Source organism: Trichosurus vulpecula, chromosome 8 (assembly GCF_011100635.1).
Source record: "Trichosurus vulpecula isolate mTriVul1 chromosome 8, mTriVul1.pri, whole genome shotgun sequence".
NCBI lineage: Eukaryota > Metazoa > Chordata > Mammalia > Diprotodontia > Phalangeridae > Trichosurus > Trichosurus vulpecula.
In genome coordinates this window covers 48,736,305-48,756,334 of record NC_050580.1, presented here as the reverse complement: position 1 = coordinate 48,756,334, position 20,030 = coordinate 48,736,305, and the positions used below count along the sequence as shown (strand labels likewise).

General features: G+C 42.0%; 1 protein-coding gene across 1 annotated transcript in view; it reads left to right on the top strand.

Annotated features, from left to right (window-relative positions):
- Window positions 1-20,030, top strand: part of HCN4 (hyperpolarization activated cyclic nucleotide gated potassium channel 4) — a 127,811-nt gene that overhangs the window by 37,834 nt on the left and 69,947 nt on the right. The window contains exon 2 of the mRNA XM_036736498.1: window positions 18,545-18,968. Within this exon, the coding sequence (XP_036592393.1) occupies window positions 18,545-18,968 (424 nt within the window). The remainder of the gene's footprint in view (window positions 1-18,544; window positions 18,969-20,030) is intronic.

The following is a 20,030-nucleotide window of genomic DNA, read 5'->3' as shown; positions in this document are numbered from 1 at the left end:
CTGTGACCATGATAATAACTGACATTTATGTAACACTGTGAGGTTTGCCCGGCACTTTACATACATCATCTCATTTGCTCTTCACAAGAAGTATCCCTATATCTTTTCATCCCTTTTCATGGGCACATAGCCACTAAGTGACAAAGATGAGTTTTGAACCCAGGACTCTTCTTTCTCTCTCCAGCACTCTCGCCTTGGTCCCCTGATGCCCCCTTTGTTTATAAGGTTCATTTGGGGGACAGCATTGGTGCAATAACAAACAATAACAACATTTACGTAACACCTTTCAGTGTACAAAATGCTTTCTTCATAGCAACCAGTGTGGTATAGCAGGAAAAACAATGGATTTGGAGTCTGGGGACCTGGGTTCGAAGCCTGGCTTTGCTGCTTATTAGTTGTGTGACCTTTCTGAGCCACAGTTTCCTGATCTGTAAAATTAGAAAGTTGGACTCGATGGTTGCTAAGGTCGCTCGATTGATAATTGCTAAATCCTGGGAAACCTGGGAGGTATATAAATAGTATCATTATCCTCATTTTATAGGTGAAGAAACGGAAGCCCAGAGCCTAGCAAATGGCAGAACTCTGAATGAAAAACAGAACAAAACAAAAACACTCCTGCCTGCCACTTGAATGTGAAATTCCCTTGTGTCAGATCAGTCTTTTTTCACCCGATGAAGTTATTGTATCTCAAGGGGTTATATGAATTGAATATATGATTCACATCTGAATTATGTTACAACTCCCTTACTTTAGCTATTCTAGATCCAACGGAATTGAGCCTTTCACTCAGTAAGGTTAACCAGCTTTACATGGATCTTGGAACCCTTTGTGAGCCTAGAGGCAAAGGTTTGGCTCTGGACCACACAGTTGGATAAACTAAGGCACACAGCTCTTGACCTAGCGAAGTCAAGGTAATGATCACAGTGGAACCCAGAACTTTGATTCCTACCTCTGTGACTGATTGCTCAGCCTTCCCTATGGCCTCTCTCTCTCAGTGCCCAAGGGGTTTGTTAAGCTCTTGGTGGGTGGACAGGGGAGGGGAAGAAGTGGTCCTGTGGACTGATGATGAATAGGACACCATTAAAATGTGAGCTCATTGCAAATTACAATTGTTTCATTCTTTGTGCTTGGCATAGTCACTAGCACATAGTAGGTATTTAATAAGTACTGACTGATTCATTGGTAGAGGTATTAACATTAGAGATTTAGAACAGGAAGGTAGAATTTATAGATTATTAACATTATATATTATATTACATATTATATATAATCTATATTATATAGATTATAGATTATACATTAACATTATGGATTTAGAACTTAGAGGGTAACTAATCCAATCCCTTCACTTTATAGTTGAGGAAACTGAGGACCTGACCAAGGTCATACAAGTAGTAAGTGGCAGAGATAGGTTTTGAACCAAGTCCCCCGACTCCAGTCTTGTGCTTTACCTCATGCACCTGTTCTCCTTACCTGGGGCCGTTGTGTCTAGTGATTGACTACTCCCCTACATTGCCTACGGTCTCCACTTGCGATGTTCCTCTTACCCTGCCTTTCTCTTGTCCGTTTTCAGTGACTGCTTGAATAAAGCATGTGAAAAAGAGAAGTTTCTAGTCTACACAGAACATCAGTATCAGCCTACGGATGAGAGCTTTATATTTAGAGCTGAAAGAAAAGTTCTAGTTTGTTTCTCTTATTTTACAGATGAGGCAGTTTAAGTATCTCGTCTAAGGTCACACAGGTAGGGGGAGGCAGTCAGTATTTGGACTCAGGTCATCTGACAGTGTTGGTTTTCCCCCCCACTATACCACATTGCCATCTTTAGCAAGCATAGTACTTAGTTCGGGCAGACATTCATAAAAATCCCCCAGTGCCTAACACCTCACAGATTTTCCTCCCACCCAGGATTTCCCTTAATTATCATGTACATTTACGAGTGTATGTCTATGTGCAATGGAGTGCTGGTGTTTACATATGAGTATGTGCAAGTATGCATTTAATTTTCCTTTAGCTAGTGGAAAGTATGCTGGATTTGGAATCAGAGCACTTGGGTATAAGAGCCAATTCTACTTACTACTCACTTTGGGCAAGACACATGCACTCAGGACCCTAGCTTCCTAATCTGTTCAAAGAGGGGATTGGACAAGAGGACCCTTTCACCTCTAAAATCTGTGCTTCTACGAACTTCTAATAAACAAATTCTTCTCTCTTTCCTTAAGATTCCTTGTAACTTTGACACATTTTTGAGTCCATGTGTATGGGTGTGTGTGTGTGTGTATGTATGTGTGTGTGTGTGTGTGTGTGTGTGTGTGTGTGTGTTTTGAATGTATGTGGGTTATGAGAGTGGGTGACCTGAAGAAGGTTATGTCTGAATTTCTCAGCCTCTATGTCACACTTACTCTCTCTCTATTCCCAAATTTGTCATTCTTTGAATCTTTTCCAGGCTGTTTGTGGAAAGAGTGGGAGTTTGGTCTTAGTTAGCAACCTCAGAAGTGACCTGCAAGTCTCTGAATGAGGCCAGAAGCTGCATCTCCTCTCTTGTTCCTCCAAAGCCCAAGGACCTTTTATTTGAGTCAGACCCAGAAATGTTTAGACCCTCAGATTAAAATGTCACTCCTTTATTTTTGTCTACTCAGTACCTCCTCCCATCTCTCCCTCTTCATAACTGGTCCTCAAGCCTGTGTCCTCCCTGCTGGGCCCTGGGCATGTGGGGACTGAGACAGGCCACCTGCCGACCAGCTTGCCTGGAAGAGAATTGCTTATCGTGGGCTCAGGGTTGGCACCAGGAGCCTAGATCTCCACAGCCCAGCTGGTGTCTCATGCTGTTTCAGGCACCATAAGGAGAAGGATGGTGACCTCTCAGCTCTGTCTGTTCCTTCCACAGAAAGTCAGAGAGTACATTCTGACCTGAATACCCATAGTGGGGGTCAGTGGTTCTCTGACTTTGTTAAGAGTAAGGCCTCTGATATGAAAATGCCCCATCTTCAGAACCATGTTTATGGTGGAATCAGCTTGAATGGGCCCATCCATGTGTCCAGTCCCTTTCTTGTCAAGATCAGTTGTGCTTAGTCCTTTCACTCTCCAGGGAAAGATCCAAAGGAAACAGGCATTCAAAATATTGTGGAGGCTTAACCTCCAATAGTTTGGAGTCAGAGTGAGAAGGGAGAGGGAAAAGGAGAAAAAATTAACTAGGCATCCTGCTTTCTGCACTTAGATTTCTCCATATTCCATGTAACTTGTGAAAAGTACCTTCCCCACCATGAGTCAATTTCCCCATATATGTAAAATAGGTAGTCATTATACTTGATCAATTTCAAAACGTCTAGAGATTAGGTACTTCCACCCCTTCTTTCATCTTGGGAGGTGGCTCTACATATTGGCAAATAGAGAGATCTGCTTTTCTGAGAATCTCTCAGTTTTCTTTTCCCCACCTCTTCCAAGCAAGGCTAGCTTTTGTGCATAAGCAGAATAGATGGGTGTTTTTTTGGTATAATTTAAGAGGGACCCTATCACATAACCTCAATCTCTCTATCTCTCTCTCTGTCCCTCTCTCTCTGTTGCTCCCTCTATCTCTCTGTCTCGGTCTCTGTCTGTCTCTGTGTCTCTGTCTCTGTCTCTGTCTGTCTTTCTCTGTCTGTCTGTCTGTCTGTCTCTCTCTGTCTCTGTCTCTCTGTCTCTGTCTCTCTGTCTCTCTGTCTCTCTCTGTCTCTCTCTCTCTCTCTCACACACACACACACAGACACACAGACACACAGACACACACACACAAAACCCTCTGTCCTGTTACCTGAATCATCATCATTAGAGAGTCATTCCTTTCCATCTTGAACACTCTTCAGCCTCTAAGAGACCCTTACCAGAAAGCAAAGGCCCTCAGAAGAAGGCACACCTTAAGCCATTATCATCCATTGGTGCCTTAGGACATTACTTGATGAACATGTTGGGTTGTGTGGAGGCACGCAGCAAAATGAAATAAGAAAATCATGGAATAGGGATGAGGTAAAGATCAAGATCATTTATTTCATTGGTCTACGGAACTCTCAGGTGAGGGAACTCCCTCTGGTAATTTGACTTGGCATCTTCTCTGCAACTTACAGCTTTAGAAAGTTGCCTAGAACACAGAGAGGTTAAAGTCACTTGTCCAGGGTCACACAGCTAGTAGATGTCAGAGGGAATACTTGAACCTAGGTTTTCCTAGCTTTGAGACCAGCTCTTTATCCACTGTGGACTACCTCCCTTACATAGATTTATGATGCTTTAAGGTTTACAAATTGTTTTATGTGCATCACCTGATTCAAACCTCATAATAGCCTTGTGAGGTATGTAGTTCAAGGTTTTTATCCTAATTTTATAGGTAAAGAAACCAAATTCAATGAGTTTGTGACTTACCCATGGTTTTAGAGCTAAAGTTTGTCAAGCAGAGATTATGATTCAAAATTCAGTGCTTTTTCTACTAAAGCACAAGTTGGGGCCAGGGTACCAGAAAATTAACAGCCCCCCCCCCCCCGTCCCACATTCGCAAGGGGAGAGGTGAAAGAAAAGCTTGGTGGACTTCTTCATTTCCCAGCACTGACCCTGAGAGTCAGAACAATTACATGTGCTGAGCATTGTGTGCTGTCCTCGGTGCTGAAACAGTGTTTGATTAGCAGCTTCTTGAGCAAGCCTGCCTCACATCCAGGGAATGCTGTATTTGTTGAAGGAAAGGATATGTGACATTCACAGGGACTGACAGAAACTCACTAAGACTTGGTTTGTTCAGCCTGTGCTAAGGTTTCTTAACAGCTACTGAATGCTTTTAGATTAACTCAGGAAACCATACTGACTGGGTCCACTTCAAATTCATACTGTCTAACCTGAACTGGACCTTTACTACTGTGTAGTAAACCCTTTTGTTCATTACCAGCATCACATTCCCCACAGTGACTATTCCTAGTCCTTCCTCTCAGGCCCCCAAATCCACCCACTCCTCTCTCACTTTCAGCAGATAACCTTGCCTCTTACTTTACTGAGAAGACAGAGGCATCCTCATTTGACATCTATACGTCAGGATCTCTCTACATCTTCACTCATCCTTTCCTCTTTTACTCTGTTCTCAGAGAATGAAGTGACTCCCCTTGCCAATCTTAATGCATCTAGTTGCACCCTTGATTCTACTTGCTCCTGTCTGTTCTGGAAGTGTCTTCCATTGATCATTACCCTCCACCCATCTTCAGTTTCTCCCTATATACTCAATCCTTCCCTGCTGCCTATAAACATGGCCAGATCTTCTCTAAACTTAAAAAATAAATCCTTGACCTTGTCATCCTCTCCAGTTATTGTCTTATATCTCTTGTATCTTTCACTGCAAATCTCCTAGAAGAAAGACTCACTTTAAACTGCTGTCTCTGCTTCCTTACAACTCATTCACTTCTCATTCTCCTATACTTTTTGAACCCACCACTCTACTGAAACTGCTCTCTTCAAGGTTTCCTCTTTCCTGTTAAATACAGTGGACTCTTCTCTGTCCTTCCCCTCCTTGACCTTTCTGCCATGCTCGACCATACTTTCTTCTGGATACTTTTCCTATCTCAGTTTCCTTTACTCCTGGTTCTCCTCCTACCTCTCTGACTTCTCTGATAATGTGTCTTTCAATTGTTTTTCACCATCCTCCTAACCCTTAATTGTGAGCGCTCCCTATAAATCAGTCTTCAGCTCTCTTTTCTTCTCTTTTTATACTCTTTCCCTTGGTAATCTTATCTGTTCAATTGTTACCTCTATACAGATGACTTTCAAGTCTAGATAATCCAGTCTAATTTTTTCCTCTGAGTTCTAGTCCTTCATCTATAACTGATCACTGGATATCTCCACCTGAGTGAACCATTTCATTGTCAAATTCAACATTTCACGACTTAAACTCATCACCCTTCCAAAAATTGCCATCTGCAATAGCTCTCAAAATCTTTCCCTCTTTTTTTTACTTAAATTGTCACCACCCTAGAGCCAAGCCCTCATCATCTCTAGTTTGGATTGTTGTATGACGCTTTCTGTGCTCTCCCAACCTCCAGTCTCTCCCCAGACTGTTCACAGAAGAACCAGACTATTCTTCACAAGGGCTGATGAAATAGCATGACCCATGTCTAGAATGTTTGCTCCACTATCCTCCTCTATATCCGCCTATCTAAATTCTTCCTGTTCTGTAAGATCCAGCTACATCACACCTCCATTAAGCTTCCAGATTATGTAGTGATCTTTCCCTCCCATGAGCTCAGGCACTTTGCATCTTTACCACTCATCTGGAAATTGATCACCTCCTTCTTTGTGACAATTCTTCTATTCTTGCCTTCTTTTGTTATTTCATTTTTAAGGTGTATTAATATTATCTTCTCAGCTGAGTTATAAGCCCCATAGGAGCAGGGGCTATATCTCCTTTTGCTTTGTATTCCGAACAGGGTCTTGCACATAGTAGGTAAGCAGTAAGCAGTTGATCAGTCGTTTGGAGAAATGGTAGGCAATTGTTTTTTTGTTCTCTCTCCTTCAAAAATCTGTGCATTAGACCCTTGAGGAAGACCCATAGCTCTGCTCAGCAGTTGTGGCTCCACCTCCACCCCAGTCTTTTTTATCCATCCTTTAAAAATGCTATCCTCAGCAGCAGCAGCAGTGACAGCAGTAATACAAGTATGTTCACCCCATGCAAAGCATATAAATTGTCACTTGGTGACCTGACTTGAATGGGTTTGAATAGGGCTATCCCATCTAGGAGTCTCTAATGATTTCTGTGAGGTGCAGGGAGCATTTGTATGGTCCTGCCTGTGTAGTGACTCATGGATTGTGCGGAAATCCTGACAGACATCCTCTGGGAGGGTAATGGTAACAGTGCATCAGCGTGCTAACCACGTTGTTTGTAAACCATCACAGGCACCCCAGCTGGGGCTAAAAATAACCCCGTGGGCATTTGAGCCTCTTCATCAAAAACATTATGTGCGATGCTAGAAAATGGGTATTTTTGCATCATGTAATTTGGTTTTATGAAGACCACGAAATGCAAACATTCTCCTATTAATTACTGTATCGACTTTACTCTGTAATTGAAGGATCCAGAGCTGAGGAAAACACAGAAACAGGATGGAGTAGCAGCCCTGCCAAATCCTCCCTTCTCTTCCCTTTTCTCTCCTTCTCTTTCCCTCCCATCCTCCCCCTTCTCTTTCTCCCTTCCTCCCTCTCCCTCCTACACTGACTTCTCTTTCTTCCTCTTTTTCTTGTCCTTTCTTTCTCTTTCATGTTAATTTTAGAAGCTACCTTAATACTTTTTCTGTGCTAGAGGTACATAGATATCACAAGGCATATGTGTGGTGGCCTCACCAAAACCCGCATTGTGTCAATGATTTGGCCTGGGGTAATATTGAAGACAATCTCTCTCCCTTCCTCTCTCTCTCTCTCTCCATACATACATACATACATATACATATATATATGTATATATATACGCACACACACACATATATATATATACACACATATATATTTGTATGTGTATATTTGCCTTTATGTTTATGGATTCCTATATGTATGCATGTGCAGGTATATATGCACACATTTATGTGTATATATATATAAACATATATACACATATATGTGTGTGTGTTCTTATTGGTATATGTATGTGATCATGTTTCTTTTTGCATGTGTATGTATGCATTTGTCTTTGTGTTTGTGTGTCCCTGTTGGTTTGTATAGGTGTGTTTGCATGCATATTTGTGTATAATCGTGTCTATATTCCTGTCTGCATGTATGTGTATTTGGGTGTTGTGTGTTTGTGATTGTCTTTATATGTATGTATAAATGTATTCATACATCTGTACATGCCTTTGTGTGTGTGTGTGTGTTCATAGGCTAGATTGTGATGTTAGAGGGCCTCTTGTGGGCTGAGAACATTTCTTTAGGGTTTGCATCTCGCTGACGAGGGAAATAGGCTGTGATCTCTGAAGGGAGCAGAAGGGAAGTTGAGGAGAGAACACTGTGGTAAAGTGGCAAGATCACTTGACTGAACAGGTCAGAAGACCTGGCTGCTATTCACAGAAGCACAGAATTTAGAATTAGAAGGGACCATGGTTTCATTTTTCTTTCCTTTTTTTCAATGTGGGGGAAATAGAAAATGGATTTGCATTAAGTGAAAAAAATAAGTTTGAAAAAAATTGAAAAATGTAAAATCTATCTTAATGAATTTTTAAAAGAACTGAAGGGGACCCCAGAAGCCACTTAGTCTAATCCATCTCTGAAGAAGAATGTCATCTGCATCTTGGCTCTGTCCCTTGAGATAGAGGACCTGGGTTCATAGCCCACTTCAGATGCTTACTTCCTGCCTATGTGACCTTGTCTAAGTTATTTGGGACCTCAATTTCCTCAGTTATCAAATGAGAGCCTTCGGTTGTATGGCCTCAAGACCCTTTCCAGCTCTGGATCTCAGATTCTGTGAACTGTCTTCTCTCTGGATTGCCTAAATTAGGGTGAGAGATAGTGTGGCTATAACAGCAACCACACTGGCATACCCAGGATGGCTGCTAGTGCAAGTTCTTTTATCTGCTTTACTAAGGGAAAGATAGCTATTTCAGGGGTCAACAATTTTTCTTTTTTAATCACATAAAATACAACACAGGAAATACATAGAAGAGAAATAAAGACCAACAGACAGGGCTCTACTTGCTGAATCAAAGCTTTATATCCACTATTGAATCAAGAGAGCTTTTACCTCTGAGGAGTCAGGGAGCTCTGAACATACAGCCACTCAGAGTCTCAACCAGGGAATCACGTCTTTCTCAAAACGAGCCCCCAAAGCAAAAGCTCACCCCTCAGAATATATACTCTTTAGGCTCAGTGCCTAATTTGAAATTAACAAAAGGTGTGTAAGCCTGCCTACAAGCAAGCAAGCTTCCCTTAATGGGCTCCACATGAGGCCTATTGATGGGTGAGAAAGATCTTATTCCCCATTAACCTTGAAATGGTATAGCAGACACAGCTGTGGGGTTGGAGGCAGGCCCTATAACTTAATACCTGTGAGACCTCAGGCAAGTCACTGAATTCCCTAATCCTCAGTTTCCTCTTTTGCAAAATGAGGGAGATGAGATGGTTTCTGAAGTTCAGGCTTTGGAAGTCAGTATTCAGAAACAAGCATTTGCTAACAAGTACTTGGTATGTGCCTGGCATTATACGAAGTGCCAGGGATACAAAGAAAGACCAAAACATGGCCTCAAGGAACTCACATTCTAATGTTGGGAGAAAGCATGCAAATAACAATGTATATACAAGATATATGCAGAATGGAAGGTAATTTCAGAGAGAAAGGTTACAGCTTGGGGCAAGGGTTGGGGTGGGGAATGACAAAGAGGGGCTTCTTCCTGAAGGTGAAATTGAACTGAGTCTTGAAGGAATCTAGGGAAGCCAAGAGACAGAAGTGAAGAAGGCTATCATTCCACCTATGGGAAGTATGAAGGCAAGGCCTAGGGAGATGGAAAGTCTTGTGGGAGCAACAGCAAATAGGTAATAGCTGGATCATAGAATATGTGGAGGGGAATAAGGTACAACAAGACTAGAAAGGTAGGAAAGGGCTAGGTCATGAAGGGCTTTAAATGTCAAATAGAGGGTTTTGTATTTGATAGTAGAGATAATATGGAGACACTGGAATTATTGAGTTAAGTGGGAAGGAGGTGACATGGTCAGACTTATTTTGGCAACTGAGTGGAGGGTAATTGGAGTAGGAAGAGACTAGAGGCAAGGAGGCCAACCAGAAGGCTATTACAATCATCCAGGTATGGGAAGATGAAGGACTGGTTTTGGAAGGAGTCATATTACATGCCCTCCCTGTTCCTCATTCCCTCCTTCTACTATTGTAAGATGAATTGGTATAGGAAACTAAACACTAGAAGACTGGTTTTGCCCAACTTTCTTTATGGTGGGGTGGGGTGGTGGGAGGACCTTTTGTGTAGCCAATTCTTTTCAGGGTCAAAGGGAAAGATATCTTGCTAGTTTTCTCCAAAGTTTCTTTTTTATTTCTTCCCTGTAACAAGGAGATTAATGATGGCCGAAAGGTTATTTTTACTGGGGAAAGACATATTAATTTCTCCCAGCCTTAGTACCTTTATATGCTATTGTGTAACTGTCCAAATTAATAGCATGAGGAAACTGCACCATCATTTCATGCCCTTCACACCAGGGTCCTGGCCCAGAGCCACCTAGCCCTGGCAGGATTTCCAGGGCATGGTTGGGCAAGCCAAGGTGCACATGGCCAGAAATCAGAGCTCTGCCTCTCAGGTACCCTGTCTTCACCACTGGGGCCTGGGAAGAGCAGCATATGTCCATGTCTGTTGGACCCATGAGCTAGCATTTTAGTCTATAGACAGGATATAGACAGAAATATTCAGGCTATAGACAGGAAGCTAAGACCTGTGCCTAACCCTTTTGCTCTGTGACTTTGATTAAACTATTTAATTTCTGTGTTCCTCCTACAACGTGGAGCTAATATCCATGACAATAGCCTTGGCTTTGGGGTATTGTGACACAAATTAGTAGAAGATGGGTTCCGTGAGTGTTTTGAACTTTTAGGAGACAGTGTGTTTTTAATGGAGAAGCAATGTGGCCTGGGAATCTGAAGACCCAGATTCAAATCTAGGCTCTTCCATTTACTAACTGTGTGACCATGGGTAAATCCTTTATCCTCTACTAGGGACATATCAAAACATAAGTGATTATTCATAATATGAGATCAACCCTGCAACAGAGGGAGATTATAGAGTTCTTTACATTAAGATTTGATCAAAAGTATCTCCTGTACTGATGCCTGAAATTTTACCATAGGTGCTTCATAGTTCAAAGACTATTAGAATCCTCTAACTCATAGCCTCACTATACAGCATCTTTCAGAGGTTATCACCCGGCCTCTGCTTGAACACTAAGAGTAAGAGTGTCTGGTCCTGCCTTTTGGATTATTATTTTTTCTGAGATGTTGCCCCAACAACCCTACCTACCACCTCAAATTTCCTCTTATTGGAATTCAACCCATTTTAACTTAGAGATCCTAATTATTTTATCCAACATACTAGCTATTTTATTCAACTTCATGTTATATGCAAATTTGAAAACCATGGCATATGTATTGTCATCTAAATCATGGATAAGAATGTTGAACAGACCTGGGCCAAGGACAGAGCCCTGAGACAGTCCACTAGAGACTTGCCTCCAAGTTAGCTCTGCTAGCCATCTGTCTCAAGGCTGTTCCAAGTCTTTCATGTATCTGGAGCCAGTATTCTTAGTCCACTTTGCCCTTTTGGTCTGGGAGAGGATGACATGGCTCCTAGGACAATCTTCTTCTCCCTCTGCAAGTAAGCTTTAGTTTGCCAGCACAACTCTGAAAGCATGATGCCCACAAGAGAGGTACTGTGCTCCTATACTACCTTCAGGTTTTTTGGCGTCCACCTTTCCACAGTCAAGGAAATCCTAAGTTGTATTTTTTCCCACAGGAAAAAGGAACAAACCAGGTCTCCTTAGGGCAGGCATGCTGATGATGCAGTGGGAAGAATGCTGAGCATAGATCCAGAGCTGTGTAACTTTGGACAAATCACTTAATATCTCTGGGTTCTTCCCCTACTCTTTAAAATGCAGATGATCTCTAAGGTAAAAGGGTACCGTGATAGATTGCTGAACTTAGCCTCTGGATGATCTGGGTTGATAGCCTTACTTACTAGCTCTGTGACTCCATGCAAGTCACTTCGTCCTTCTGTATTGTCAATTTCCTCATCTGTAAAATGAAAGGATTGGACTTAATGGCCACTAAGGCTTTTCCAGCTCTAAATCTATCACTATCTATTGTGTACTTGTGCAGCTGGTTTCTTTTTGGTCCCAACTAATTTGCTATATGACCTTAACCAAGTTACTTTAGACCTCAGTTTCCTTAACTATAAAATTGGAGAACCAAACTAGACAATGGCTAATATTCTTTCCAGGATTCTAGAGCGGGTTCCAGGAGTACGCCCTGCAGTATACCACTAAGCTTGTCCCCAGATTAGATATCGATCATTTAATTGATGCCCTCTGGGTATGGTCCTTCCAACATCCCTGATTCCAGCTTGCTATGCTGTTATCCAAACTACAGTTTTCCATATTTTCCACAAGGATATCAGAGAATCACAGAAGGCTAGAGTTGGGACCTTAAATGGCCTTTAGTTCCAACCCCTCTCTGAAGCATGTATCCCCTGAACATCACCCCTAACAAGTGATTATCCGACTTTACTTCAAAAACTTCCAGTATTGAGGAATGAGCCAGAACCCTTCCAATCTGGGCACCTATCGCTGTTAGGTTCTTCTTTCTTTATGTTATTAAAATCTGCTTCTTTGCATTTTCTACCCCCATTGGCCTTAGTTCTGCCTTCTTTGGTCAAGTATAACATGTCAGATCCTTCTCTGTAACCACCCTTAAATTATTTGAAAGCACAGATCATGGGGTCTTCAGCTTTCTTATTTACAACCTAAAAATTCCAGATTTCTTCAATGAATCCTCACTTAAGATGAAGTCCCTTCCGTCACTTTCCTCTGAATTTTTCCCAGCTTGTCGATGTCCCTCCTAAGATGTGCCAGCCAGAACTAAAAACAATGCTATGGCCATGATTTGGCCAAGGCAGAGTACAGGGGAGAACTCTTACCTCCCTTCTTCTAGATGTCAACCTTAGATTAATGAAACCTAGGATTATATGAGGTTTTTCTTTGCTGCTTCACATGGGTGATTCACTGACCTTTCAATCCTCTGAAACACCCACATCTTTATCACACAAACTGCTTTCTAGATATGTCTTTTCCATCTTGGATTTGTACAAGTGATTTTCCTTTAACTCAAGTTCAAGACTTTTCGTTTCTCCCTATTAAATTTCATCTAAAGTCCTCTTCTTGTGTTTCATCATAGCATGGGTTCTGAAAGATTAAGTTGTGGACATTCTTGTCTAAGTGGAAAGAGGCAGCTGGAGAGTGTAGTAGATAGGGTGCCGGGCCCAGAGTCAGGAAGACTTCAAATCTGTCCTCAGATTTTACTAGCTGTGTGACTCAGGGCAAGTCACTTAACATCTGTTGGCCTCACTTTTCTCATCTGTAAATGGGGGATAATAATAGCACCTACTTCCCAGGGATGATGTGTGGATCATATGAGATAATAATTGTAAAGTGGTAGGTACACAGTAAGTGCTACATAAATGTTAGTTATTATTATTCTGCATATAAGTTAATGAACTCTTCTGAGGACTGGCATAGCTAAGTTCAGAAATGCTTATGACTCAAAGATTGGTCATCAGGTCTTTGAATTTTCTTTCAAGAAGCCATCTACTAAGGTATGGAGGGGTTGCAGTCTGCATCAGTAAGAGGGAACACCTGTATAAGCCAAATTGCAGATCTTTCAATATATTAGATTAAATTTCATCTTTTTGGATTCAACCCATTTTCTAGCCTATCAAGATCCTTTTAGACCCTGATTCTTTCACCCAACATATTTGCAATTTTGCTCAACTTTATTTCATCCACAATTTTGAAAAACTTATCATCTCCTCTATCATCCAAATCGTTGATGAAAATGTTAAATAGACTTGGGCCAAGGACAGAGCCCTGTAGCTCTCCACTAGAGACCTCTCTGTAAACTGATGCCAAACCATTAAAAACCATTATTTAGGTCCAGTTGTCTTACCAGTTCTTAACTGTAAAATCACATAGTCCATAACTTTCCATCTTGTTCACAAGAGTACTTGAAGGATTTTTGCCAAATTCTTTGCTGACATCAGGGTATAGTATGTCTGTGACATTCCCCTGACTCACAGAAGTGAAATTAATATGGAATGAGTTGTCACTAATGAACCCCTGGTGCATTGCAGTGATCATTGCCTCCATTTCTAAAAGCTCACAAATATCCCATTTGTAATCTGTTCAAGGCTTATACCAGGTATTAGCATCCAACTCACTGTTCTGTCAATCAGCAAGCATTTATTAAGTGCTTACTATGTGACAGGCATCGTCCTAGGCCCCTTTGGTTTGCAAATCAAGTAAGACACTTCCTGCCATCAAGGAAGTTTTATTCTACTAGACTATAGAATTTAGAATAGTTTGAAGGACTTTTGAAAAAGGATACATTTGACTGTCATCAGTCACCAGAGCATAGCTTTAGAGCAGGAAGGGAATGTAGATGTTATCTAGTCCAATCCCCTAATTTTACAGGTAATGAAACTAAGCCCAGAGAAGTTAATTGACTTGCCCAAGGCCACACAGATAGTGATGTTATTGAACTAGGATTCAAACTCGTGTCTTCACACTCTAGGTACAATGCTCATTCTGTTACACTATCTGCTTCCTAGCTTTCCCCATTCTTACCTACTAGTGCCTTCCCTCTGAGATTACCTCCCATTTAGAGTATATATCTTACATGTATCTAATTGTTTTTATGCTGTCCTTTCCATTAGGCAGTGAGCTCCTTGAGGGCAGCAATTTTGCCTTTCTTTGTATTCTCAGTGCTTTGCATAGGGCCTGGCACATAGTATGTGCCTATTAAGTCCTTGTTGACTGGCTTCCATGGAACATCTCCTGCTACACGATACCCCAGAAATAGTGATTCTGCAGTGTTATCCAAGTTTGTCTTGGTCAGGAAATGCGAGAAAACTACATACTTTTTTGTCAGTTCCTCACTTACCAGACATTTAGTTGATCTCTTGATCAGTTTTTGTCACAGTCTTCCCTATTCGAGAATCATTCATAGGATAGAATTCATTGAAATGGCAGCAGTGATCACTGTAATGCACCAGAGGTTCATTAGTAACATATCGTTCCATATCTTGATCTGGAAGGGACCACAGAGACCAACTAATCCAACTCCTCATTTCACAGATGAGAAAATCGAGGTCCAGGGAATTGCTCAAATTCATATAGGTAGTGAGAATAAGACCTGAGATTTAAGCCCAAGTTCTCTGACAGTAGAATCAATACTCTCCACCATATTACTCCAAAAAACATTCTCCTTGATTGATAAAAGAGTGATTCTGATGAATGTCTTTCTAAAAGTGAGACACACAATGTCTATAAGATTTGCCTAACCTACTAGGCTACTTAATCTATCAACAAAGGAAATAAAATTAATTTGACATGAGTTTTTTTGTGCTTGGTTCTTTTTTTTGTGGTGGCAAAGGACATGACTTCTAATTTAACCCATACTTGTTCCCATTGATCTCCCTAAGTGCTCACAAACTATCTGTTTAATCATTTCTAGAATCTTTCTTGGAACCAGTGTCAAGCTCACCAATCTATAATTTCTGGAATTCCCCTTCCCCCCCCTTGAAAATTGAAACATATCCAGTAGGATGCCTCCCTTGCTCCCCATATTTCTTCAGAGATTACTGAGAGTGGTTCAGAGTTCACATTTGCAAATGTTTTCATTTTTCTGAGATGCAATTTCTTTAATTTATTGGTAAAAGCTGGTTGAACTTTTAGTTCCTCCTTACCTATCTTACATTTGGATTTTCCTTCAGCTTTATTTGCTCTGCCCTCCCTAATCAGAAAAGTCTTCTCCTAGAAGTTGAGTGGTTCCACTTTTTCAGTATCCATTACATTGCCATTCCCTGAGGTATGTTGGACTCAGCTCAAACTGGAGCCAATTATTAAAATTTCAGTGTGAGCACTTAGACCTCAGAAATCAGCAAATTCTACAAATTGGAACTTGCTTTGTTGATTGTCCAGACTTAAGAAAGTGATGAAGGAAATGTTGATACTGTATATTCAAAGCATGTCTTGCTGTACACTATTTTTGAGCAGGTTGTTAAACATTTTCCCACATACTGCTGATTATATCTGCCTCTGATCAGTGTCCACTGTTGTTTTGCTCCTCTTTATTAATAATAACTCGCTCTGCATAGCACTATTATCTCCCAATGATCCCTTGGTATATAAGGTTCAGGTATTATTATTTACATTTTACAGATAAGGAAACTAAGGCATATAGGCCTGTGATCACACAGCTAGAAAGTACCAAAACTGAGACTCTGCTCCCTACCTTCTGTCATTGCTGATGTTGTGTTGTTGTTCCTAGAATTTCTTTGGTTACATTTCTCTTCCTGTTCCATACCACTCTTGACTTTGCCCAGGGTTACCTATGTCTTCTTCCATCTTATGTACATTTCACGTTAAATCTAATCTCCTTGGAGAACTCCCTTTTTCAGTGGCTTCCTGCTTTTATTGCTCAACAGGATCATTCCCCATGTGTTGTCATTCCTGTGGGGTAAACATTGCCCTCTCCAGGTTCCTATTTTAAAATTGTGTCCCCTTAACCACACACACATACACCATGCCATAGATACACACACATGCACACAAAATCTCCCCACTTTAGTGGGGAGGAGAGGATCTCATTGGAAAGGCCAATAGAGCAATCAGAACCCTGGACAGGGGCACAAAAGAGGGCACTCAAAGCAGGAGGAAAAGTCAGGAGCAGATGCACTCAAGGTATCATTCACTGTTGATTAAGGCAGAATCTACCTCAGGTATGTGAAGTGTTAGCTAACAGCCAGACCACCAGTCATGCTTTGACTGACTTCCTTGCAGCAGAAACATGGCAGTATCAACCAGACTGAATAGACTTTATAAGGACAGCCTTCTCCCTCTCCCCTTCCTGCTCTCCCTCCTCTCTGCTCTTTTCCAAGTCCTTGCCTGTAGACATCCTGCCCTCCTAGCCCTTTCTCTGGGATTGGGGAGCCCTGCACCTTTGCATACCCTGTTCTTTGGCCTGACTTCCTGGTAATAGCCCCAGTCGGCTCTGGGGCTAGGGTGCCTGGAGACCTTTCTGGTGAAGTGGCCACCTAGTTGGGCAGCCAGTCATCCTTGTGCATATGGAAGTTGGCTCCAGGAGCAGTGTAGTAGCAAGGTCACTCAAGTACATGGAGGCTGTTTGGGTTAGAAGTTTAGTGCTGATGTAGCAGCAAAGGGCAGTAAGTGGAATAACCAGCCTGAGCCATCACCTGCTCATATCATTGTTGGTGTCACTAATACCCACCCTGGGAATAGCTCTCCACAGGGAAGAAGGGTCCCTGGAGCCCAGGCCCTTTACCCACTTCCCCCAAAATGAACACCACTAACCCTTTCTCCTTTCTCCCCCTTGGACTCAGTGTCCCCATCATCCTTTTCAATTTGCTTCCCATTACTACCTCTTTCCCTTGTACACACCCTGTATCTGAATCAGGCCTGTTGCCTCCTGGCAACCAGCACAATACATGTTTATTCTCATCTCTGAGGGCTTTTGTCTCTTTTGTCTGACCTGTTCTCACCTGTCCCTTCTGCCTTTCCATAGCTCTATATCCTTCAAGAAACAGCTTCCCTGATCCTACTCTCTCAGCCACACTGAACACTGGCCCCTTCAACTTCTGTAGCTCTCAGACTCCAAAGCCTTCATTCTAGTGGTCACTGTTTAATAGGGATGGGGACTAGACTTCAGATTTCGTTGGTATAAGGAATTCCCTCTATCAGTGTAGGTTACCACCTTCTCTGTAGTTTATAATCTTAGGAGAGTTTCCTAGAATGTTGGGAGTTTAAGTGATTTTCCTAGGGACATACAGCCAGAATGTAACAGAGCTGGCTCTTGAACCAGATGAGTCTTGAATGTATTAGAGGTGGACCTTCCTAACTCTGAGGCCAGCTTTCCATCCATTAAATTGTCTATTTAATATGGTTTTATAATTACTTCTTGTCTGCAACTTCCCTTTCCTGGAGAGCAAGAACTGCCTCTTCTCTTGTCTCCCCAAATGAGCTAGCACAGAGCTGGGTGCACAGTCTCCAGTCAACATAGATTGGTTGGTGTGGGTGGAATTTATTCATTCACATGTCAGCAGTGTTCCATATTGAACACCCTACAAATTGTTCAGCAAAGCTGATCAGGAAGCCTGGGAATCTCCTGGGGGAATTCATGGACATTCATGGAGTGAACTAATTTTCCCACATTGCCTGGTCTCCCTCCTAGATGCCCCTGTTTGCTTATTTTCACACTGATTTTCTCTCTATGGAGAGACAGGCATAGCCAGTAAAGGGTCCTGTCAGCATGGGGATGAGGGAGAAAACTGCCTCTCACTTGTACTTAATTAGGTGCCCTGTCTTATCTAAACTTGGAATTTCAACCAGCCTAGCACAGTGCTCTGCTGAGAGTAGGTACTTATTAAATTTGGGGGGGTCTAATCTAATCTAATTGAATCGAACAAAATCAAATTGAATTGAAGGGTCTCCTGGAAGGGTAAGATTTAAGAAAATTTCAGAAAATGGTAGAGTAGGATCCCTGCAGTCAAGGTGAGGGCCTCTGTGATTCTTTTCCCCTCTCATCAGCCTTTTTGGTGTTTCTGTTTCTGTATTTCTCTATGTATCATCCATAGTTCTCTTGGTATCTTTCTTTCTCCTCCATGTCTATTTCTGTCCTTCCTTTGGTGGATGTACCTTGTTGTATTTCTCTCTCTAGTTGTCTGAACATCTCTCTCTTGGGGTCTCTCCCTAAGTGACCTGTCTCTTACTCTCTGCACAGGTTTTACTGGGACCTAACCATGCTGCTTCTGATGGTGGGGAACCTGATTATCATCCCTGTGGGCATCACCTTCTTCAAGGATGAGAATACGACACCCTGGATTGTGTTCAATGTTGTCTCAGACACTTTCTTCCTCATTGACCTTGTCCTCAACTTCCGGACAGGCATCGTTGTAGAGGACAACACGGAGATAATACTGGACCCTCAAAGGATCAAAATGAAATACCTGAAGAGTTGGTTTGTGGTGGACTTCATCTCCTCCATCCCTGTGGACTACATCTTCCTCATTGTGGAGACACGCATAGACTCTGAGTTCTATAAGACAGCTCGGGCTCTGCGTATTGTCCGTTTCACCAAGATCCTGAGCCTCCTTCGCCTCTTGCGCCTCTCCCGCCTCATTCGCTACATCCACCAGTGGGAGGAGGTGAGTCAGGGCCCCAAAGGGCTGTCCCAAGACAACAGAATGAAAGTGTGATAAGCCAAGGGAACAGTGGGAAAATGTAGACTATCAGAATGAGACATGTAGGGGCATTTTTTTCCTTCCTTCATTGCCTTTGGAGTCAGAGTAGATGGGTACTTATTTAGCCTGGGGCAAGTAACTTGGACTCTCTAGTTTTCAGTCTGGCTTGGAGTGTCTGAGGGCAAAGATCTTCAGCACCTTCCTTTGGACAGCTCCAGCAACCATTCTTAGCACAGGAGGTAAGAAGGATGAAAGTGGCTCACTGTCCACTTGCCCCCACCCCCAAAAGAAGACAATATAAGTCTGCCATGTGACCTGGCTTACAGATCTTCCTGACTCTGAGGCCAGCTCCTTATTCATTATGACTGCATTTCCTCTTTTCACATCTATTATTTAATTTAATCTTTATAATATTGTTTTCTCCATTTTTAAAACTGAAGAAGCTGAGGGTAGGTGACTTGTCCAGGGTCACACGAGTCACTGACCAAGTCTTCTGATTTTTATAGGATCATAGTTTCATAGATTTAGAGCTGGAAAGGGCCTTAAAGGCCACCAAATTCAATCCCTTCATTTTACAGATCAATCAGTCATTTACTAAACACCCATTCTGTGCTAGGCACCTATTCTGTGCTAAACATTAAAAGGAATCTGAAACTCAGCCATGCCAAGTGACTTGCCTGAGGTTACACAGGTAGTGACAGAGGCAAGATCTGAACCCAGATCTGACTCCCAAACCAATGATCCTTTCACTGTACCATGTCATTCTCACTCATAAAATACTAATAGTCATACTAGCTAGAATTTATATAACACTTTATGGTTTACAAAATACTTTACATGTTATCTCATTGGATCCTCACAACAACTCTAAGAGGTGGGGGCCATTATCCCCATTTTATGGATAAGGAAACTGAGGTTGAAAGAAGTTATATGATTTGCCCAAGGTCAGATGTCTGAGGTAGGATTTGAACCCAAGCCTTCCTGACTCCAGTTATTGTATCCACTGTGTCACATAGCTGCCTCTTC